Below are 24,666 nucleotides of genomic sequence, written 5' to 3'. Positions count from 1 at the left end.
CTCTGGCTAGTCCCGGTATGGGGAGTTGTGTAATGAAGTCCTCTATATGGGATTCGTCTCCATCAAATTCTGACTTGTATAATAGCTCATAATATTTTTTAAGGCCGTCCCTATGCTCTTGGTGTCATAACACTTTGTCCCCGCATCTGTCTTTACCGCCCTGACCATCTTACTTTTCTTGGCTTCACTCAACTTCCATGCCAATAGTTTGTCTGCTTTGTCAGCCTTTTCGTAATATTTTTTGTTTTAAGAACAGTCATTTCTTTTCAGTCTTGCTCTGCAGCAGGTCGTTTAGCTGGGCTTTATAATTCTCTAGCGACTTTGTCTGGTCTAGGGTGATGGAACCTCCCGGGACTCGTCCTAGCTGGAGTTCAGCGATCATCCCCCTTGGAAGGGCTTCCTGTTTCAGCCCCTCCCTCTTCCTTTGGGACCCTATACGTTTCAGGACCCCACGGATCGTGGCCTTGAATGTATCCCATAGGGTATATGGGCCGACCTCCACATTGTTCGTTAGTTCGAAGTACTCTAGTATGTTAGTGAGTACCGTCTGGGCTACCTCTAAGTTTCAGTAGGGAGTTGTTACACTTCCATCTTCCTCTTCGTTGGAGTCACCAGCTCCCTCTCAGGGTGATGCGCACATGGTCATGATCTGACCACGGAACCGGGTCCACTCGGGTCTCCCCACATGGCCCGCTAAGGTGTTATCAAATAGGATGTGGTTGATCCTAGAAAAGGCTTTGTGAACTTTCGAGTAGTACTAGAAGGGGGGATAGGGAATCCACCAGGCCCATGTCTGTGTTGATCCTATGAAAGTTTTGTGATGTGGTTTCATCTAACAGGGGGGTGGGGGGATTCTGAGGCGTCATCCTCTTCCTGTCCTTTAGGGGGTCTAGGACCATATTAAAGTCCCCTCCCACTATGAGGGTGCCTCCCACAAAGAGTTGCAGTTTGTCCCGGACTTTCTCCCGAAGGGTATTTGACCTTCGTTCGGGCTACAGGTAGCGTTCCTCCGAGTCCCTTAATGTTGCTTCCGTCTTTAATCACAGTGTGTAAGACATGACAATTGCCACCCCTCTCTTTTTGGAGGTGAATGAGGCTCGATGGACTTCCAACCCACAACCCCTCCGCCACCGCCCTCAAGAGAGATGGTTCCTGGCCCCTCAGCCAATGGGTTTCCCGTAGGAAGAGCAGGTCTAGTTTCGCCCGTGAGAATTCCGGTGCCAGGAGAGATCTCTTTGTCGGAGAGTTGCCTCCTCTAGCGTTCAAGGAGTCTATACACAGGGTTGGTAGCATGTTAGCCATCGGGCCGTGGGAGACTATGTTTTTCCCTGAATGCCTTGTAATTTGCTATACCATTCCAGGTGCTGTTCGTTGTTGCCTGCAGCCCTGAATGTGAACTATTCTGTGTGATAGAAACCATGAAAACTAAGACCCCCAACTCCCTGTGAACTTTTCCCCACCCACCTGAAAGGAGTGAGACCCCAACTTCTTCATTGAGTCCTTTCCAACGTCTCTCCAGGTTCCCTTTCCCACTTCCCGATTTTCTTCCCTCCTCCCCAGGTGCCCAGTCAGAGAGTCTTAACCATTCCTGGTACCCGACTGGATCACCAACCTGCCCTATTACTCCCCCCCCTGCTAATATTCAGCAATACTTCAGCGTGTTGAGCCCCCCAAAACCATTCTGTTAATCTTTAACACTCCTCGTCCCTTTCCCACGTTCAGACCAGTATGCCATTTCCCTCCATTCCGCCAGTCCCAGCACCAAGCCTACCCACTTAGGCCAGCACAGGTAAGGCAGGGTCTCCCCACCAAGATAAGCGTCAACAAGATCGAGCATAAAGAAACGTCTCTCTCTCAATCGTATCAGGGGCCACTATTGTGCGGTGGTGTGTTCAGTTTTTAGAATTTTCTCTAGCCCTGGACCCGTCTCCTGTCCCTCAGTAGTCCTCTTCCGTTACTCCCCTTGACAGCTTCTCCAGAGGGCTGTCTCTGATAGTTCAGGGTGTCTCGGATTGCTCCTTAAATATCATCTTCAGTGACCAGTCCAGTTTGCTGACCCATATTTTCGAAAGTTAGTGAAAAGGGGAAGCCCCAGCGGTATCATATGCACTTTTCTCGTAGACACTGTTAATGGGGCACACATCCTCCTCCTAGCCAGGGTGAAGGATGAGAGGTCTTGGTAGATCGATATTGACGCATTGTTGTTAGTGATGGTGGCGGCAATCCTATCTTCTTCCAAGATTTTCACCTTTTCTGCATAGTAATGGAAGCGGACCAGAACTGAGCGCGGTCCACCGACCCTACCTCCTGCCCTGTGTGCTCTGTCTATGGTGGGTTAGTTTGTCGCCTCATTGCCGAACAGTAGGCAGACCACATCCTTGACTGCCAGGCAGATGTCTCTTTCCGTCTCTCCTTCTGCCTCCGGAAAGCCAAAGAACCCGTGGTTATTCCTCTTCTCCATGTTTTCGAAATCGTATATTTGTAGGGTCTTTTCCTCATCCCTCTTCTCAAGGGAAGACAATCTGGTATTGATCCATGCCTCCAGTATGTCTACCAAGGATTGGTTGGCTTCCAAGCCCTGTATTCTATCACCCATCTTGTCCACTCTTTCATCCATCTTTTTCAGCCTGTGGCCTATGTCAGCTCTCATGTCCTTAATTTCCTGCATCAACGCTGCAATGTCACTTTTCATGGACATGGTGGCGTTTGCTTGTTCTGCCATTTTGTGGGGGGTTGTGCCTCCTTGTCTCTCCAGAGTTTCTTGGTAGTGGAACTCCTGCAGGGCCGCCTTCCAGCTCATTCAGGTGAGGTCTGTGGTGTTGCGGACATTATCCCTCGTGGCGCGAGGGAGTGCAGCCCCCCTCCTGTTGATCCCTGTGTTTCATTAATAATCTTTTTCCCCTCAGGGCTGGGCAGTGTTCTATAGCGTAGCTTGCCGACCTCCTCTGGTTTTTCCAAGAGGTGGTGCGATTGGGTTCAGTCCCTCCGGTGCCGCTGTGCCCTAGCACTCCCGGGGCAGCCCGACCCCTGTCCTTCCGAACCCTATCAGGGCCTGCCCAGTGCTCTAGCCATGCGCGCTCAGGGTTCCCCGGGGGGGGGGGCGTCCCCCGACACAGTAGATATATCTTGGCAGTTTATTTCCAGGCCTCTGCAACCCTGGGTAACCTATACCACCTTACTCCTGTAGGGTGGGGGGAGGGAGCGAGGCCCCCCAACCGAGACATGTCTGAGTGCCTGCAGGCTCTGGAGCTGCAATCCAGGGCTATCTGCGCAGCCCGTTTAGAGCCTGTCTGCCGTGGCCGGGGTTTTTATCCTGGTTACCCGCTCCGGGGGTTCACCGTTCCACTAGGGTCCTGGAGGACTTGGCGGTTTCAGTCCTGCCGTGGCAGATGCATACCCTCTCCGGGGGTTCACCGTTCCACTAGGGCCCTGGAGGAGTTGGCAGTTTCAGTCCAGCTGCGGAGGAGGCCTTGTGGCTTTGTCCCAGCTAGTTTGCACTTTCTGTGCCTAATGGCAGTGGGTGCCGCTCCCTGGGGTCTTGTGTGCTCTGTTGTGGCCCTCCACCAGAGGTCCATTTCCCTGCGGTCTGTCCTCTGCGCACCCCCCCGACCCTGGCTCATCTCTTGTGCCTCGGACTGGCGCTGCTTCCGCTCGGAGCTGGCGGTCGGCTCGGACTCCTCGCCGACAACGGCTCCTCCTCACCGCTGCATCTTTGGTTTGCCGGGGGTCTATGACCCCGGGTTTTCACTCCTGTGTGCCGCGGGCATTCAGGAGAACATTGGGGGCACCAGGTACGTCATGCAGGGGCTCGGGGGGGGCTCTCGTGTCACTTATTCACCTGGCGGGGACAGAGCAATGTGGAAGTTTGCTCGTTCATGCGCCCCCTGGTGGACGATCTCGCTGCCATTTTGTCTCCACTTCCCTCCTAAACTGAGCTGACCCTATTGCCCTAGACTGGTTAGATCACATGGCCATCTCCTTGCCCCAACTAACATAGTAGCCCATAAGGGCCAGGATAAATGCCCTATGCTTTCAGAACGATCATTCAAAGCTGTTCCAGTACACACTGTGGAAGAAAGATTTTTGGACTACTTTTGCCAAACCTGAAAGTAGTTATCCGACACCTATGTGTCAAACAAACCAAGCCGGGCTAGGACAAAACCCTCTACCCCTTGGGTACACCGAAGAACTCCACAGTATCAAACACACAATAAGGTCATTAAAGCAACAGTGGCGCAAAACAAACACACCAGAAAACCTCCTAGCCATCAAGCCCTTAAGGTTCAACCACTGAACCCTCATAACTGCAGCCAAAGAGATATATTACACCAACACCACTGCAACAGTCCTGAATAGGAGCAAAAGCCTCTTGGCAGCTGTCAATGCTCTAACCCCACACAAGACAAAGTGGTACCAGATTCACAAGAAAAATGAGAGGCTATCACTGAGCCATATCAGCGATTAGACCGCCCCTACTCCCATCCATACAACCCTGGACAGACCGCTCCCCCCTATCACCTGAGGTCCTTTTTAAAACATTAAATTCCCTAAACCCTACTGTCTAGTAGTATGAAAATATTTAGGCAAATATCCTCAAACAACCGCTCTCATGTGTGAGTCAGAGGCCCACTAGGGAGGGATCCAGAGCCAGTCCTGCCAGAGGTGGACGGTGGCAGCAGAGAGATCCCCAGTTTCTTCCCCCTGTCCCCTCCTCAGTGCCAGCATGTCCATTAGCACACCTTCTCTCCAGCCTTACCTATGTAAAAGAGTGTTATGATAGGTCTCAGTTTATATGTCTGCTTCCAGAATGTTGCTGTATGTTTGGCCATGAGTGCTCTAGGATAGTCAGTTGGGGTTCAAGCTTAGTGTAGTGAGGATGGCCAGTGGGTGTTCCCAGTCTCTACCTTGTTCTAGTCATCATTGTCCTTGCACTTCTAGTCCTGTCCTATTGTAATTAACATAAGAGTAACAGGTTCTGTAAATGACTGTACATATGTAAATAAAGCTCTCCTGGAAACCCACTAAGGCTCTGCGGGTGGACTGTGTGGTAGCACTAAGATAACCCACGCACCTCAAACCACGACATTTTGGCGATAAGGAGTGAAGCAAGTAACCGAAACAAAGTAAGAACTGGACAGAGGTGACTGGTGGCAGTCACAGCGAACAAAAAAGTATCGAGGACAGGCGGTGGAGGGGAAGCATCTCCAAGCATTCATCCACTGTTCCCCCAGAGTGTTTCATCTTCCATCCATCCTCACTGAGACACCACATGGCCCCCACACCACCTAACAAGTGGACGGCGGGCGCCGCAAGTGAGGGATGCCTAACCATGATGACAGTTTGAATGGGAACTAAGGGCCATGGGCCAACATTTCAAATTGTAAAAGAAGAAAAGTCATCAACCCTTTGTTCACCACTGGGGGGAGGCCTTCGGGCATCGGCGGGACACAGACATGGAACTAGTTTCCAATCAGCACCCGCAAAGACTTTGTCCCACCTGCATTTCTTGGGTGCCGGTAGGGTGTGCGCCCCTCCCGAGAGAATCACACGGGGCACGGAAAGACTCCCAGGGACAGTACGGGACTGTGTGAGACCTGCAGAATCTGCACATGCATCGGAGGGCTCCAGAGTGGTTGCCCTGAACTGCACGCCGTTGGTGACCAGAGGGACAGGCATCAAAGTCCGTGGGGACATGCAGGGCCCAAGAGAGGATGTGTTGAAAAGCAGAAGATCCCTATTAACTGCACGCAATAGATGCACAGTGTTGACGGAGTCTGTCAGTGCTTAGACATCACTGTTCATGAGATCGATATTCCGGGTTACGGAGCTCCTTCCTCCAAGGTGTTCTCAGAGTGATGACGTCACGCCATGCACGCTCTCTAACAACGGTGCGACGTTGAGTGGGCAATCTAGAAGGAGTCTGCAAGCATGGTCGATGAAACCCTGTTGCACGCCACGCGTGTGTGCACAATTTACTAGAACTGAAAGTAAAGAGATCCGTATAAAAGAAGTGAAGTGAACGTTTGGCTTTGTTAAGTTCACTGACACTGAACTTTTTATTTTAAGCATGTTGTCGTGGCCTGAAGGAAGACAGGACACAGGTTGTGCTGGAACACAGTGTTTATTTAGACACCTTTGATAACTTGATGAACTGGGGGTAAGTAAGGTCCAGGGCAGGGGCAGAAACAATACTCACATGAGCATGCAGTCCAATGCATTCAGTTAGCTCACTGCCTGCTATGTGTGCCAGGGGCGCACACATCACATATCCAGGGCACCAAGGTGGCTGCCCTCAGCCATGGCATTACACTCTGGATGTGCAGGCCACACGTGTCAGGGCCTTAGAGTATCTGAGCTCCTGGATCAGGAGGAGCGCTGGGGCGGTGCGTTCACTACGCTGCCCGCTGGATTCTGCAGGCAGCGCGTTGGTGCGCGCTTCTCGTTTGCCGCAATCTCGCGATGAGAAGTCCCCACACATGTCTTCCCGCATAAAGAACTAAAGTGAACGCTTTATTTAAACTTCTACCGTGGAGTTATGTTCTCTGCAGAGGAAAATCAGGAAATCGTTTTGTTCCTGCACAGCAGGATCAGGAAATTATTTTTTTTGTGAATGTATCGTAATTCAGCTATCAGGATGATAGCCGTTGACCACTGCAGTAGGCAGAATCTCAATGGTGTTTGCCTTTATCCAATTTGCGACATGTGCCCATGTCCACTTTTCAGTTTCTATGGGGGCACTCACCAAGGTCCAGCTGCAGTAATTATTCTCTGAAAATCCCAAGAATGCATTGTTGAAGGTTGCATAGTGTTTTCTTTCCTAGTTGATCAATGTGACACTGATTATTTCTGACATAGGGTTGTCACATGGCCGCTGTATGCGTTTTGCCTTCTTTGTCATATGATGTGGCCACCAGTAGGTCATTTTGTAGTGGCATTCATGGAGGTTTCACTTCTTTACATGTGTTAAAGTTCACAACGTATATTAACACCAACTAATGGGCAGTTATAAGTCTTACGCCGTAGCGGTCGGTCTTGGGTCTTGCCATGAGTAAAGTTAGTGCATGCACCAGTCAGGTAATGAGTTTAACGTTTATGCACAAAATGTGTGCATACAAAAGAGGTTTGAAGTTCATGGTTCAAAGGAAAACTTTCACGTGAGTTTTTTTTGTCCAGGTGCATGAAGTCTGGTGCACTGGTTCTGTGCAACGTTATATATCCAACGGATATATTGAGAGAAGTTACTGTGGATATATCTTAAGGATTCCCACAACCATTGCTATTGTCTATGCATGCCATTTTTGTTTTCTGTGTTTTATAGTGCGTTGGGTATGTGACTTTAAAGTATGGTCAATTCGGTTATTCACCAAGCACTTTGTGTAACACGCAGTTCCAGGTTCAACATGTCATACCCATTTAAAGCCTCACTAGGATTTTTTTGTTTTCATTTCATTTTGTCTGACCGCGGATCCCATATAAAAACAGCAGATGAACTTGCAAGTTGTTCTTATATATGTGTCCGGACTGCTTATAGTTTATTATTCTGAACACGGTTTCTTATTTGTTGCTTATACATTGTTCTATTGGTACTACCAGGGGTACCACATACTGTTTTCCCATTGTATTCATCTTGTGATTTCAGTAAGAGAGAGTGAGGGGCACGTGCTCCTTCTGTGTATGTTGTGTTAGGTTGCACAGCACCACCCCTGTTTCTGATTGTTTGAGTGGTATGGATGTTTGGGCATAGTTGCATGAGATTGTTTGAGCGACTGCATTCGGTGAGCATGGTGCGGATGGAGGATGCATGGATATGTTCCTCTCCGTGTTGTTGTGTCAAGGTTGCATGGCACCACCTGTGTAAGCAGCACACACGTGTTGTGGCGACTGTCTTTCCCCATCCTCCACAGTTGTGCTTCGGAAGTGTGTTGGGCTACTAGACGCCTTTGAGGAGTGTGCCAGGCCCTGTGTCTGGGGTGGCAACTCCAGACGGGAGGAGTTGTTCTTGGTTGTGTTCGAGCGTTTCGTTTGGGTGAGTTTACCTCATGGTTGTATGATACAAGGTTGTGTTGGTTGTCAATGTGTATGGGTGGAGATGTTATGATAGGTCTCTGTTTATATGTCTGCTAGTCATCCTATCTCCCATTGAATGACTGTGAATGAAAGCTGCCAGAATGTTGCTGTATGTTTGCCCATGAGTGTTCTAGGATAGTCAGTTGGGGTTTAAGCTAAGTGTAGTGAGGATGGCCAGTGGGTGTTACCAGTCTCTACCTTGTTCTAGTCATCAGTGTCCTTCCCCTGCCCACTCCAGTCCTATTGTAATTAACATAAAAGTAACAGGTTCTGTAAATGACTGTACATATGTAAATAAAGCTCTCCTGGAAACCAACTAAGGATCAGCAGGTGGACTGTGTGGTAGCACTATATCCAGAGCACTAAAATAACCCACACACACCTAAGAGATACTCGCAAGTTCCTTTCTATTATTTTTAGAAAACCTGCACCAGATGTCATGACTCAGTCCCAACAGAATAGAAATCTGCCCTGCCAATAGGACAACATGGGGCCAGAAACGCAAGAAAGCAGAGGCAACGCTGCAAGCACCAGTACTGCCCAACAGAGGGAGAATGGAGCAGCCGGGAAACGCAGTCACACTGAAGGAGCGAGGCAGCAGAGGAACCCTAAAGTCCCCTGGACCACCGGGAACAAGAAGGAACCTAAATTCACCCTCCCGAGAGATACTTAGCGGTGAAGCCCATCGCATCGGGTAAAGAAAAGGGGTGTGGTAGAAAGATTAAAAGACCTTTTGTGATCTAGACGCCAGCTTCACCAAATGTATCAGGCAGGGAAAAAAACAGATAAAAAACCTTAACTCTTAAAGCAATAAAACCCAATGGCGGTCTTGCTCTTCTAGACTGGAAATCGTATCATAGAGCAGCTCGACTGAATAATGTTAAACAATGGGCTAACCCCTAAGACAACCCAGAATGGAAGAACTTAGAGGCTCTTGAGGGTCAACCATGGGGCTTCCCTCAAATGTGTTTTCTCGATTGGAATGGGATTTCCAAGCGTTTTACCTCACACCATACTATAGGCTTCACACTTCGGGCAAGGAGGGAATCTTTACAGGAGCAAACGATACCATTCAATCAACCTCTACCTGACCTCAAGGTGAAATCCTGGATACAAGCGGTACACAACAAGGGTTAAGATCACAGGCTCTTCCAAGAAATGTCACCACTGACCTAACCCTAAAAGACCTTTAACATGGCCACCACATAGTGGAATTTGAAACACGGAAAGCTATGGGGACGTGAAGGGACTCGGACTGACTTATTCATCATGGCTGTGACAGTTAACAAGGCACAAAACACTACCAAAGTATATGGGTCAGGGACTGACGGGATGGGAGGAATTTGTGAGAGACCCCAATAAGGAATACCCTCAGATCAAATCAATATACATAAATCTAATACAGGCGCACTGGCTGGATCTTGGTCCCAAGGCATTCACGTCTGACTGGAAGCCATGGATTTTTTTGCATTCTGGGATACCGTCCCCGACATTTAAATTTCTCTAATGCTTAGGGAAATTCTATATAAGCTCGTACATAGGACATACCTCTCTCCTTAAAGACTACACAAGATGGGTGCAAAAGAATAGCTGGTATGTTAGCACTGTGCAGAGACCACAAGCTCCCTGGGCCACAAGGTCTGGTATTGTCCTAACATCAATGCTATGGTCCAAGGCAAAGACTATGTACAGTACAATGTGTCACAGAGAGCCTCTAGACTCGCCAGCTCGCTGGCTGCTCAGGTTGAATATTTCATCAATGGAAAAAAGAGCACTCTGCACGATCAGGATATCGGTCATTAAAACAATTGTATGGGACTGGAAGTGGGTTGCTCGGCCTTCTGTCCAGAGATGGCACAAGCAATTACGGGATATTGCAGTAGCTGAAAAATGGGGCCTATTGAAAAGATTGTTCCCAAAAAAGTTTGAGCACATCAATTATTATAGCGCACTAGTGAATAATGAAATAGCACACCCAAGTCCCCATAATGTGATATATACCTTCACCTGATGGAGCAAGTATGAGGCACACTCAGAAGCATATACCATGTCTCAGATATATATAGACACTGGATTGATTGACCAAGCGAAACAAATGCCTTCTTCATTCTCGAGGGGTTGAATCTTCTTTATTCAATAAGCCCAGGAGGTGATGCCTATGTCCAGAGGATGTACCCACTGTCCCTGATCTGTATATTGTGTTTAGAAATATCTATGCTTTGTTGGCTGGCATAGGGGATACTGCCTTCTATGTTCCTATAATGTTAGGCATGGGAGGCCTCCCCAAAGAGAACATTGACATTCACAAGAAGTGCTTACAAACCAGATGTGCCACACCCTTAAGCACGATGAGAGGCCTTAAACCTACTAGAGAGAATCGACCTACCTCCAAAGTTATACACGTGATCAAATGTGGAGAAACAAAAAGAATTTAATGGGATTAATTATTATGTTTGTTTTGATTGGTTTAATGTTGTTCTTGGGAAAATTGCAAATAAATACATTAAAGAAATGTACATGAAGACAACACTACAAAAAAAGCCCCAGCCATGCCAAAAGTACAGAACCCTTTAGAAGGTCCTATTCATGTTCTTTTTAAAATCTATATCCAGATCCACCCAAATATGAAACCAACAGGGCACAACTTGACGTGGACACATCCAGATACCCCATTGAAAAAGCCCAAGCCAGTTGCTTTATGAGTTTGCATTACCAATCTCCAAAGCCCCACCCAAACACCCTCTCTCAAGGTACAAACCCGTCTCGCATATAAAGCCCCATCCAAAGGGTATCCGGCATAGTTCGATCCTGAGGCTCCTTTATAAAGCCATACAGAAAAAAACCTCTGAAAAGGTCCAATCCTGGTGTCTTCTACAAAGCCCCACCCAGAACACCTATAAAAATGTCCAATCCTACCCCCAATCTACAAAGCTCCACCCAAAAGCACTATGACCTGGTGCAATAGTGGAGCCCTGTCTACAAAGCACCACATGAAACCGTTCTGTAAAGATCCAAAGGTGATGCCTTCTCTATAAGCTCCATCCAAACCACTTCTAACAAAGTCAAATCGTAAGGCACCACCGACAAGCAATGACAAGATCCAATTCTGTTCCACACTTACATTGCACATTCCATAACATCCCTACAAGGCGTCATGTAGACCCCTCTATTATAAATCTCTATGTAGCTCCATTTCCGCAAACGTGACCCCTATACTCTGCCACCACCCAATCGAAGCCAAATGTCCCTTTGTTGGAGGTAGTCAGAATTCTCACCTACATCCTGACCCTACATTCGACATTGAGGGGTGAGGGGGCTATTGAGCTCCTGATTGTAGCCTAAAAGAGTCTGGTTTGCTTGACGCCAACAGCTACCAGGAACTAGATTTGGCTCTGCAGGCCAACTGATGCTAAAAAAACACACCTATGTTAATTTAACTATGTGGAGCTCATGTTCAATGAGCATGTAACGTAAATGAATGATGTAAAAGCCAAGGCTTTTATGCTATTCTTTTTTTAATTTTTATTTTATTTGTTTTGGTTTGTTTAAACCTTTACAAAAATATTTAATCAAACAGACAATTAATTTCAAATAGTACAAAAATATTAAAACAGAACATAGCATAATAGTTACAAATACATATACCAAAAAACACATTTAAGAAATTAAAAGAAGTATTAAAACGAAACATGTCTGTTACGTATCAATAAAAACAAACACTGCGCGGTACATCAGTTGAATTGAACCAATTAACTCTACTTAGAGCAGTGTTAACACATAACATAAGAATTCAACAAAATCTCTGAGTGTATCCATAGCAAACATTAACATAGATCACAGAAAGTTTTCAAAAAAGCAGTAACACGTATCTTCAAAACAGTTGAGTTACCGTGTCTCATCTGATACCACAATAAGTCTCTGTTCACACAATGCAAATGTTCTACAAATTGACCAAAATATAAAATTCGCTGACTAACAAGCGCAAGACACAAAAGTAGAATGTGCTCCAGAGTCTCTTCGGTTCCTGCACTCTTACAGAATCTACACCACTTCCATGAATCAGTCGACAGATTCCAAATCTTTAAAATAAAGTTTGTCCTCACCACATTTGTCCTAAATCTTATAAACTTGTTTCGTAAGTTTCTGCAGGGGTATTTATCTAAGTAACCCTCCATTATAGGAAAAAACTTCCAGAAAGAGTATGTCTGATTGTAGATTTTGGACTGCATTACCGCTCTAGTGGTTTGTTGCCAATCCTCACTTTTCAAGATCTTTTTCACTTTCAAGGGGTTAGTCCATAACATTTTGATAGAAACACCCAAGTTAGAGAGAAGCTCTTCAATATTACCCTTCATATGGTTAGGAAAAACATTTGTCTGGTCTTTTCCCACAACTGTATAGAGGTCTTCTACTGGGTTTAAACATTTTCTCAATAATAGAGTTTTTGTCCACAAGATAACCGATTTCAGAGATTGAAGACCTAATTCGTATCTAATGATTTCCATAAGTACACATTTAGGTAAGAAGAACAAGATAACTCTCCATATTGAGCTTTCTAGAGTTTTTACAAAGACTGTAGAATCTAATCCATAGGACTCCATACCATACAGTAGTCTTGGAATGGCTTTCATAATATAGAAATTCCTAAGAGGAGCTAATGAAAATTTCCAGTATTTAGTCTCCAGTTTACGCATTTGTTGGAGCATCATTTCCGCCTTTGTTCTCAATTGACTTTTTATGTTTGTTAAAGAACCAGAGCCAATAATGGTATAACCCAAATATTTAAATCCGCTTTGGCATTTGATGCGTTTGTCCTCACAATACCATGTGTATCCGAGGTGATTTTTCTTATATTTGCCCAGACATACAATAGTTGTTTTAGATGCATTCATTTTTAAATGTAATTCTCTCACAAATATCACAAACGCGTTAATCATTCTTTGCAGTCCGATTTTCGTGCAGTCTAACAGCAAAAAATGGTCTGCATATGCCAACCATTCAAAGCAATTGTTACTGAGTTTTGGTGCAAGCAGCCCTTTTTGCATTAATGCTTTGTTTCCTCTGCACACATATAGGTTGAATAAAGTAGGTGCTAACATGCAACCTTGTCTAAGCCTGTTAGGTGTATCACTCTCTGATTTTAGAAGCCCTTCCGAATTTAATCTTACTTTTATTTTGGTTTCGGAGTAAAGTTCAATAATTATCTCTAACAGATGTTTAGGCATGTTCAGATCCCCTAATAAGAGTAGGACGGTCAACAAGATCAAAAGCTTTACTCAAGTCCATAGAAGCAACATAAATGGGGTTCCCATCTTTCAGTAGAGCCTTAGATTCAAGATAAGCCCCCCATAGTCTGTACCAGTAATTTTTCTAAAGCCAATGTGCTTCGGATCAAGTATGCTGTTATATTTGATCCATTCTTGCACTTCTTCAAGCACAATTGATGCAAAGATCTTTGATTCAGGGTCAGAGATGGCTATTGGTCTATAGCTTTCTGGAGATAGTCTGGAGCCCTTTTTGAATACTGGTAGTAATAATGCCAATCTCCAAGACTTAGGTATATTATTGGTTTCTAAGATATCTTTGTATAGTATGTGTAGAGTTTTGCCCCAAAGTTCGATTTTGGTCTTTAAAATCTTGTTTGAGAGATTGTTTAGGCCGGTGAATTTTTTGATTTTCCGATAAATCGAGACATATTTAATATAGAGATATCCAAAGACCACTTACCACTTTTGCCGTTATGTACCAAGAAAGTTGTTGAATGACATCTATACATCTTGGTAAAATGTTCTTTCTATCTTTTTTCGCTAATCTGAGTGAATAGCAAATCCTTTTGAGGAAGTTCCATGGAGTTTATGATATGGCAAAAGTTGGATGAGTTGTTATCTCTCAATGCATGTAGCATTTTTTCGCCATCGATTTGGGCTTGTATCCCCCTATGATTTACTACCCAATTTTTGTAATGTTGTTTGATTTTTTTTTATCTGTTCAAAATTGGGGGAGCCAACCTTCCCTTTTTTCAATATTGACCGAATTCCTCTCCTCATTTTCCGCTTTTGATTTTGTACCTCGATGTCGAACCAGTGTTCATGCTCGAGACCCCTTTTAACAGCTGGTCTATCACAAACTCCGGATTTGGATATAGTGTTGTTTAGGTGCCTTGTAAAGTTATTCACTGAGATTTCCTGCTTACGGTGCTCAAGGGACATTTCGTCAAATTCCTGTAACATTACCGATGTAAATCGTATTGTTTTATGAAAGGTCCATCTAATTCTATTGCCCCCGGCATTCACCCGCATTCCTTCTGTATAATAAGATGTTTCAGTTACATCATTTATGTTAAATAAATCGACATGAAGCAGGCTATGATCACTAGTAGACAACTGCTGCCTCTCCCATTCCAAGTATAATATTTATTCTCAAGCATTACTAATCCCATAATTTCGGTGAAATTTAGCCACAACGCTCCTCTGAATTTGGGATTACCTATCTTATTTGTCTTTGAGTGGGTATTAGTCATTAGAACACTCCCCTCCATTTGTTCAATATTGCAGTCTGCATTCAGATCACCCGCAATAAGTATTAATCCATTCGCATTCACTCCACGCCACGCATCAATTCTCTTCATCAGGTTGTTCATTTCTTGTTCTAATTGTAGGTCAGTATATTTCAGAGGGTTCCAGTAAACACTGACAATGCACATGTTCATCACCAAATTCGAGCTCATAGATTACAGACAATAGCGAATTCATGCTTGACCATTCTCCAATTTTGGTGGCCTGGAGGGTTTATTTACATGCTATTAGCAGACCACCCATGGGCCGACCTTTGGTACCCTTAGTAGCATATAGTTGTGTTACTTCAAAACCTTCCCAAAGAAAACCACAGGTAGCCCAAGTTTCCTGCAGGAGTATCAGATCGTACGACTTCAATACATCTGTTACTTCTGTATTGCATATCAAATGAATATGACCTCTTGAGTTCCAAAATGCCACCCTTATCCTTCCAGCTTTGCTAGAGAGGTTCCCCAATTCCCTCGGGGAGTTGATGGACTCCCTAAGGGAAAGTGCAAGCCATCTACAGTCTTGCTTATCCCCATCGTCATTTTTTGTATTCTTAGGGGTGTTGCCAACAACTCCAAAATCTCTACCTTCACTGACATTTCTTAAAGGTCCCTTTTCATTGAACCCTTGTGACGGCGGATTATATTGGAAAAGATCGAAACCTCTACATTGAAGTGATTCCATCTCCTTTAGCAGTAGCTTCTTACCAAAGGAGAGGGAATCACTAGCCGCACAAAATCAAGCCTATTCTTATGTATAAAATCTACCAAAGTTATATGACCGATGAAATCAATGAGAGTTCAGGAATGGCTGCAAACAATGAGAGAACATATGGATGGTTTAGGCTTATCTTGTTACCATCCTCAAACAGAGTTGTTAATATAAGGCTGGGTAGATCGGGTGGTTGTGGTTTCCTTAGATCATAATCCAAATTTGCATTAGCTATCCGTTCATGTGTTTTTTGTTCTACAATACTGGGATTTGTGACGTTTAGGTTAATATCAGGCAGAGTTAGTCGTCCATTATCATCATGGATCAATTTGTCATTCATAATTTTATTGACTATATTAGCTATTTCCTCCTTGCTGACAGTAATGTTTCGGGTTATAGTAGAGGGACTTTCATCTAAAGTCTGTAACCCTTTGTTTTTTAGCACAAAAGGTTCAATAAAAGGAACATCTGACGAAAAACATCTAACAGAGGTTGGAGCAACTTCCACAGGGTCGGGTTTTTCAAGCCGTTCGCCATGTCCCAGACCTGTATTGACCGAATACACTACTGGTCTATTCTTGTCACTCGCATTTACAGTATTTGGATTCTGATCAGTGGTGGTTCTGTCTTTTATGCTATTTGATGTATTAGTGATTACCTTTGGTCTTTTGATTGTATTTATGTCAACGGGAGGTAAATTAAAACCTCTACCACTACCCAACGAATATGCCTTGAAGATTTCAAAAATATCATCCAACCCAGTTTTTAGGGTTGACAGTTGGGAATTGAATATCCCCATCAATGAACAAATATCTGAATTTCTTTCGGATCCCACCCTTTCGTCTGACGGTCCATCAAGATTAATTGAAAGGCCCATACATTTGAAATCCGCAGTGCGGAATACACTAGGAGTATCACAGAAAGAGTCATTTTGGTGTAAGGCAATGTTCATCTTTGGAGCCGCCTCACCCCACTGTTGTTTTAATATACCTTTCTCCATATTAAGAGGGAGTTCCTCCCCAAACAGCGGTTGGGAGTCATCAATAGGCTCTGGAGAATAATGGGTTTGGTCATCTTGGAGTTTAAGAGTATTGGAGCATACCTGTGCACAGTGCAGGAGCTCTTCTTCCTCCAGACATACGGGTGGTAAAGGAAGTGCCACTGCTCACGCAAGGCTAGCTCTACGTGTGTTAACTGCCGTAAAAAAGTCTGCACCAGCATCTTTCCTCATTGTAGGTATTTTTATACCTTTACCCGTGGTTAAAGGTTGCAGCGTAACTAATTATATTGACAAGCTTGGTGTTAGTTTATAGTTGTTAAAACACTTGGTTATCTCTACAGATCAGTTTTCAATGTCATATAACCATACCTTTGCATACATCAGAGGAATAAGCAATCACGTTATTTACCTAAATGGTCACTTACTTATGTTATATCGAGGCTAGAGCGTGGTCAAACCATCAAACAAGGTGAGGAAAAGTAGACACATGCCCAAGCCCCAGCCTAACAGCACAACAGCATGGCACTTCCCGGATGCGTGCGCGGATGCGCGTGCACGCAGGTAAAGTAACGTGCCTGTGAGTAGGCGGAGGCGCCGTGGACGCACAGCGTTGCTGCAACAAAAGAAAGAGCGACGTGAGTTACGTCTTGCACAGCTACCAGCAGCACTTCCCCACCATTGACCAACATAAAGTGTGTAACAAGCATAAAGCGTGTGGCAAGAGTCCCAAAAAGAGTCCCATGTGGTGGAGAAATTACTTGTTATTGAAGTTCAATTCCTATAGTTGCGTTTCGACGCAACTTCTAGCGCCTGTGCTTCCTCTCCAGCATACAGGCAAACAAAGCTTTGAAGGCACCAAATGTACACTGACGTCGGTCCAGGCACAACAAACACAGGAGCAGGAGAGTGTCCAAAGCACCACAGCACAGCACTTCCATGCACTTCCCGGGTGCGCCGTTCATTCATTTTACAGCTAATTTTCAATTATTTGTATGGTGAAGAGGAGGGGCGGAACAAGACTTGCATTTTCTCTGCCTCCCTTCCTCTCCGACGTAAACATGCTCCAGTATTTGCACCTGGAGATCCATATGGGGTCTGCCAGCTTTATGGATCAGAATAAAACAGACGGACACCATAGGGATTCCTTGTTTATGCTGTCTGTCATGCTTGCATAGCAGGAAGTGTGTACAATTACATTTAAACCCTGCCTGACATGCTTGCATGGCAAGCAGCGTTCAGAATTAAAAAAACAGTGAACCTTGCCCAGGTGAGTGTGCCCCTTCCCTGACCCCATTTTGAGCAAAATTTGTTGTAGAAATCCCCTGGCCCGCCCGCAGCCCCTCGTTTGGACGCTCCATGTTCACCATTAGTCCCACTTCCCAGCCCTGAGCCTGCGTCCCGATTGGTCCCCCTGTGTTTGCTATTAGCGCGTCGCCTGCCCCCACCAGCCTTTCCTCCAGTGAAGCTTGCCCAGGTGAATGTGCCCCTTCCCCGACCCCATTTTGAGCAAAATTTGCCGTAGAAATCCCCTGGCCCGCCCACCAGCAGCCCCTCGTTTGGCCGATCCATGTTCACCATTAGTCCTGCCTCCCAGCCCTGAGCCTGCGTCCCGATTGGACCCCCTTCCCCCTGTGTTTGCTATTAGCGCGTCGCCTGCCCCCACCAGCTTTTCCTCCAGTGTACCTTGACCAGGTGAGTGTGCCCCTTCCCCGACCCCATTTTGAGCCAAATTTGCTGTAGAAATCCCCTGCCGCCCGCCCGCAGCCCCTCGTTTGGCCGCTCCATGTTCACCACTAGTCCCGCCTCCCAGCTCTGAGCCTGCGTCCCGATTGGTCCCTCTGCCCCCTGTGTTTGCTATTAGCGCGTCGCCTGCCCCCACCAGCCTTTCCTCCAATGAACCTTGCCCAGGTGAGTGTGTGCCCCTTCCCCGACCCCATTTTGAGCCAAATTTGCCATAGAAATCCCCTGGCCCGCCCGCAGCCCTCGTTGGCCTGCTCCATGCTCACCATTAGTCCCTCCTCCCCAGCCCGCCCTGCGACTCGATTGGTTCTCCAACCAGGACTTTACTGACCATTGCAGGGCAGCCCTCTGCCCGCAAGCCCCGTCGACTAAGGACCCCTATCGGCTAACGGCCCCAAGGCAAAGGGTGGCTCCAACAGAGGTGGCTCCAACAGAGGCGGCTCCAAAAAGTGTCTGCAGGTGTCAGCAGGAGAATTGTGAATGACACCATATGCCACTCTTAGACGAAACTGTGAATTTAGCATGTGCGACATCTAGATAGAATTATGAATGCTTAGGATGTACCACACTTAGATGAAATTGTGAACTCTGGTGGCCTGCGTCTTATCTAGATAGAATTGTGAATGATTGTCATGTGCCACACTTAGATGAAATTGAGAACTTGGCACATGTTGCATCTAGATAGAAATGAGAATGATTAGCATGTACCACACTTAGATGAAATTCTGAACTCTGGTGGCCTGCGTCACATCTAGATGGAAATGTGAATGATGGCATATGCCACACTTAAATGAATGGTGAACTTGACATACGTCGCACCAGGATGGAGTTGTGAATGATGAGCGTGTACCACTCCTCGATGAAATAGTGAACTTGGCATGCGTCACATCTAGATAGAATTGTGAATGATCAGGGTGTACCACTCCTAGATAAAATTGGGCACTGGGGCATGCGTCGCATACACAGAGAAATGTGAATGACAGCATATGCCACACAAACAGAATTGTGAATTTAGCATGTGCAACATGTAGATAGAATTATGAATGATTAGCATGTACCACTCCTAGATGAAATTGTCAACTCGGCATATGTCGCATGTAGATAGAATAGTGAATGAATGTCATGTGCCACACCTAGATGAAATTGTGAACTCTGGTGGCCTGCGTCACATCTAGATAGAATTAAGAATGATTAGCGTGTACCACTCCTAGATGAAATTGTGAACTTGGCATGCGTCACATCTAGATAGAATTGTGAATAATTAGCATGTACCACACTTAGATGAAAGTGTGAACTCTGGTGGCCCGCGTCACATCTAGAAAGAATTGTGAATGATTAGCATGTACCACTCCTAGATGAAATTGTGAACTTGGCATATGTCGCATCTAGATAGAATTGTGAATGATTGGCATGTACAACACTTAGATAAAATTGGGAACTGGGGCATGCGTCGCATATACATAGAAATGCGAATGACAGTATATGCCACACATAAACAGAATTATGAACTTAGCATGTGCAACATCTAGATAGAATTATGAATGATTAGCATGTACCACTCCAAGATGAAATTGTGAACTTGGCATATGTCGCATCTAGATAGAATTGAGAATGATTAGCATGTACCACACTTAGATGAAATTGAGAACTTGGCATATGTCACATCTAGATAGAATTGAGAATGATTAGCATGTACCACACTTAGTTGAAATTGTGAACTCTGGTGGCCTGCGTCACATCTAGATGGAAATGTGAATGATGGCATATGCCACACTTAAATGAATGTTGAACTTGACATACGTCGCACCAGGATGGAGTTGTGAATGATGAGCCTGTACCACTCCTAGACGAAATTGTGAATTTGGCATGCGTCGTATCTAGATAGAATTGTGAATGATTGGCATGTGCCACACTTTGATGAAACTGTGAACTTGGCATATGTTGCATCTTGATAGAATTGTGAATGATTAGCATGTACCACACTTAGATAAAATTGTGAACTCTGGTGGCCTGCGTCACATCTAGATGGAAATGTGAATGATGGCATATGCCACACTTAAATGAATGGTGAACTTGGAATACGTCGCACCAGGATGGAGTTGTGAATGATGAGCATGTACCACTCCTAGATGAAATTGTGAACTTGGCATATGTCGCATCTAGATAGAATTGTGAATGATTAGCATGTACCACACTTACATAGACTGTGTTACAATTTGAATTAGAAAGTGCACCCAACATCACTGAGTGCGCCCTAATAGCGTCACTGTACTGAATCTGGCTTCCTGCTTGGATTAAAGTTTAAATTCAGAAAGTACACCCAACACCATTGACTGTACCCTACTAACACCACTGTGTTGAAACTTGTATTTAGGAAATGTAGAATGGATGGAATGGATAGAGTGGATGGAATGGATGAATTGAACGGATGGAGTAGATGGAATAGATGAAGAGAATGGAACGGATGTAATGGATGGAACGGACGAAATGGCTCTCGTGCCTAGTCGCAGGCGCTTCAGTGATAACCACCATATCACACTACTACACTCACTTTCCCCTATACACCATCATTCAACTAGAACACAGCTATACTATGATGAAATTCGGCATAGCTGTACTCATACTAACATTACCCCACGACCCCTCATCATCCTAATAGAACACAGCTAGCTGAGCACATACCGGCTGGCTTAAGGGGCGTCTCCTCAGGCCTAACGCGGCCAGAACTCAGTCTGGGTGTCCACCCTCCAGACTGAACACATTCAACTGTTTCCTCAACACCACACCTACTGCTAAGAAGCAGCTATCATGGAACCACACCAGCTGCACACATATCCGGTGCGCCCGCGCACCATACAACACTCTCTCTATACTGACTAGAACTGCGCTTCCGAGGGCATTCAACCTATCAGTGCTTTGAGGTCATACCAATGATATATAAAGCGATATATAAATGCCAAGTAACATAACATACAGTTATTTGGCATGCGAGGCTGCGTTTACTCACTTTGCACAGCAGAGTGCAAAAAATGCAGGACAAAAGGTGTTTGCCGTCTTTTGCCATAAACCTTTGCACTCTGCTGTGCAAATGAAGATGAGTTGGTGATGGGGAACCGCCTGCGTGAATGTCAACAGGTAATGGCTCCATGCAGCCGCTATAAATAATCATTAGGACTCATCAACGCTTCTTTTAAAGCTTAAGGGGTCATAAATAATGGCCAAAATAACCTGCATTTTATGTGGAAGTTAGATTTGTGTTTTAGTGGTAGCGTCTGGTCAGTGGTTAATGCTGTATACCCAGGAACTGATTTTACTTTCTACTTATATAATCTTAATTTCGATCCCTATAAACACCATGTGACAACTTTACAAATCCCCACACAGATGCTAAACTTTCACATTTCAACGTGTCACTCGTCCCATGGAGACTGCTCTGCACAGAACCCAAACACAAAATGTAACACGGATTACTCTAATTCGCCACTGTTGACAATACAAAATATAACTATCCGCCTTACTGTTATGTATCGAAATACGTCTGTCTGACCAAAACACCTCTACCCCTCTGCTCCACATAACAAATTCTCCGAACTTCCCCTACACCCTCCCGCGGAGACAAAAAATACATAACTATCCACTATACTTTTAAGTGGTATTCTGGAATTCCCCCTGGGAAAAGGAGGAAGGCCGGTGCTCCGAAGATCTAGTGCACAAAACACACCTCCCCTTTCTACTGCACATCCACAGAATAAACCCCTCCCCCGGGCAGGGCAAATCGCCCCTCTGCACGAGAAACACCGCATATAACTAAATCTCACCCCGATGCACATAATACATCCCCAAAATACACCGAAATACCCCCGTGACCGGGCAGGCCAAATTGTCCCTTTCCACTAAAATAACAATCAGCTATGCGATAGCGTAAAGACTTACTATAAGGAATGCCCGTGTTTATCAGCTCTTGATCACGGTGCTCTCTGAAGCACCAGCCTGGTCGCTCGTGCGACGCCTCGACTTCCCGCTCGTGCAAAGATGACGAGGTAAAGTGCGCAACGCGTAGCTCGTGACTTACCAGCGACGTCCCAACGTGCAAACCACGTGATGAAGAGAAGCGTTGCTATGGTCCCTTTCTCGGATAGGAACAACAACCAACTGTCCAGGAAGGCACCATGCAGGCTGTAACCCAGGAAGATAGCATGCAGGTGGGAATGCAAGAGGACCTTGAGCAGGAGCCTTCTCAAGAAGATCGGCATTCAGAAGTAACACAGCAGGCTACTCGGGAAGAACGCGTGCAAGAAACACAAGAGCGAGTCACAATGCAAGAACCACCACAAGTGTTCAGCAGCCCGGAAGCAGCGCAGGTAGACGCACAGCTGGAGGCAGACAGTAAGCATGCGGCATCTCAGGGAGGGAGCATGCAGCAGGCGATACAAGAAAACAGGAAACAGCAGGAAAAGAAAAGCGTACGGACAGGCAGCGGGGGCAGTGCACAGGTGTCAACCCAAGGGGCTAGGGCGCATGAGGAAGTCCAGATGGGCGAAGTACCAGAGAGCCGCAGAGACTGGATTCAAAGCCACCCTAAGGTAGGGATCCGGTGATCATCGCATTGAAATATAATTAACCATTAGTAACTGACAGCTCACTGAGCATTACAACTCTTTACCGTGTTGAAATAAGTTGATTTATCATCGTTTATTTTGTTAGGTTTTTATTTAGTGTCACTGCCAATTCATAGCAGCTTCAGGTGGCTTGTTAACAATGGAGGTGAGTGGAACATAAAAACTGCAAACTCGAGGCTTCTGGGGGTAGAGTGATCACTCTGTATGTGGGCTGAAAACGATTATAGGTGGTGTTATGTGAGCAACCACGGTCCAAGTGCCGGTTGTAAAGCATTTATTAGTCGGGCAAGGTTGGCCTATAGAACATCTGTAACAGAAAGAGCATGGGAATTGAAGGGTCTTTAGTCCCATCAGAACTTTGGGAAGCATTTCTTCTTTGATGTGATGTGGAGGGTGTCCCAGACCTCAGACCAGTACATCTGCACCCTTCCACATTATATACCACCTATGCCAATACGTTGCATGTTCTCCACAATTGTGCCAACAGTATGGACTCACTGATGGGAACATTTTGGACATACTAACCTGGCCATATTGCCACCTATGCAACAGTTTAACTGTATGCAATTTATATTGGCAGGCTATCTTGCAGGAACAATAATTAGAAAAAGTGCAAGTTCTTCTGAAGCCAATTTTGTATGTGGAAGGAGCAATGGGGTTATATGCTCTCTCGTGTGGTGGGATGGCTTCGCAGGTGTGGAGCTCTTGATTGGTCATGTCAGACATCTTCCATCTTAAAGTTGACATTTACAACCTGCGCGTTTACTTGCCACAAATACTGGATACTTGGTTAAAGGTGGCAGGCACCCTTGAAAATATGATGCTGGTTTAGGGGATGGGGAGGATATCGTGGGGAGTTTGGTCGCTGAAGACATTTTTGCAAAATACAATTTAAAATGGGGAGCACTGAAGCATAATCTAAGGGAATTATCGAGAGAAAAAACGCATAATGTCGTGATCATCAATGCACACGATCCACTGAGCCATTATAACAATTGGGTCCTATGAAGGCAACTCCAGTTTACAGTAAATGAGAATATTAAGATGTGAAAATCACCTTACCAACGTTTTGAAAAACATGAACTGTAGAGAAAATGCTTGCAGAAGGCACAATCCAGACACCCTGCGAATAATGGACTTTGTTCCAAACAAGGAGATGATAGACCTACCATCATGCCCTCAGGGAACACCACTCTGTATATGGGCAATAGTGCTTGTACGTTATGATTTTTGCCTGCCGAAGGACCACAATGTGCACGGAACTACAGCACCAAAAACACACTGCAAAATTGAATATTGTGAAACCAGCCTGCAGGACAATGGCGCTGTGCAGCGCTCTCCTATGCCTACAGAAAGTAAACCATACTTCTAAAGCTACAAGTACAAATTGGGTGCATTTGCAAAATCTGAAGGGAATGACAAGTGCCTACAAACAATGGCCATTCGCACCGCCAAATGACATCACCCTCTGGTATATCCAATTTGAAGGCCATGATTAAGTGCACACTCTTGCAGGGGCCCCATACTCGAGATTGATAAAAAAAAAAAAAATCTAACCGATAAAATGTCTCTCAATTTGCATTCACCACCAGCCAATGACTATGATTATTGACTCTTGGCAACAAAGAAATGGTGACCTGCGTGCTTGTTGCAAATTCACTGGTGGGGGAATACGTTTTTTTTTTTAATGTCTGGCTAGTACCTTGCTACTTGAAATTTTCACCTCTGACAAAATATGTATTCACAGCAGAAGCACTCAGTGGTCAAACAGGAACATGGTCTGCAACCCAGTGCGTGCTATTGTGGCCAGCTAAGTAGGTCACATACACACAGTCGCCCCAGTTGCCACTTGTTCCTTGCAGGGGCACGTTCTTCCTGCACATATGGTCAGTCATCGTACTGAAGATAAACCTCCATCTGCCAACACCACGCCCTGCAACAATAGAGCTAGGAATGCCTAACCCTG

The 24,666-nt window shown here is 45.3% G+C and overlaps 1 protein-coding gene and 1 long non-coding RNA gene across 2 annotated transcripts in view; one reads left to right on the top strand and one right to left on the bottom strand.

Annotated features, from left to right (window-relative positions):
* The window catches only part of LOC138532508 (uncharacterized), a 262,327-nt gene extending 240,209 nt beyond the window's left edge, over positions 1-22,118 (bottom strand). Inside the window, exon 1 of the long non-coding RNA XR_011284857.1 lies at positions 22,015-22,118. This is a non-coding gene — a long non-coding RNA (uncharacterized lncRNA). The remainder of the gene's footprint in view (positions 1-22,014) is intronic.
* Positions 22,119-22,188: 70 nt separating this feature from the next.
* Positions 22,189-24,666, top strand: part of TSEN15 (tRNA splicing endonuclease subunit 15) — a 265,143-nt gene continuing 262,665 nt past the window's right edge. Inside the window, exon 1 of the mRNA XM_069641071.1 lies at positions 22,189-22,664. Within this exon, the coding sequence (XP_069497172.1) occupies positions 22,251-22,664 (414 nt within the window). The 5' untranslated portion in view covers positions 22,189-22,250. The remainder of the gene's footprint in view (positions 22,665-24,666) is intronic.

Source organism: Ambystoma mexicanum, chromosome 1q (genome assembly GCF_040938575.1).
Source record: "Ambystoma mexicanum isolate Mex_15411 chromosome 1q, UKY_AmexF1_1, whole genome shotgun sequence".
Lineage (NCBI taxonomy): Eukaryota > Metazoa > Chordata > Amphibia > Caudata > Ambystomatidae > Ambystoma > Ambystoma mexicanum.
Note: the sequence above shows the minus strand (reverse complement) of the source record. Positions and strands in the feature narration are given on the sequence as shown.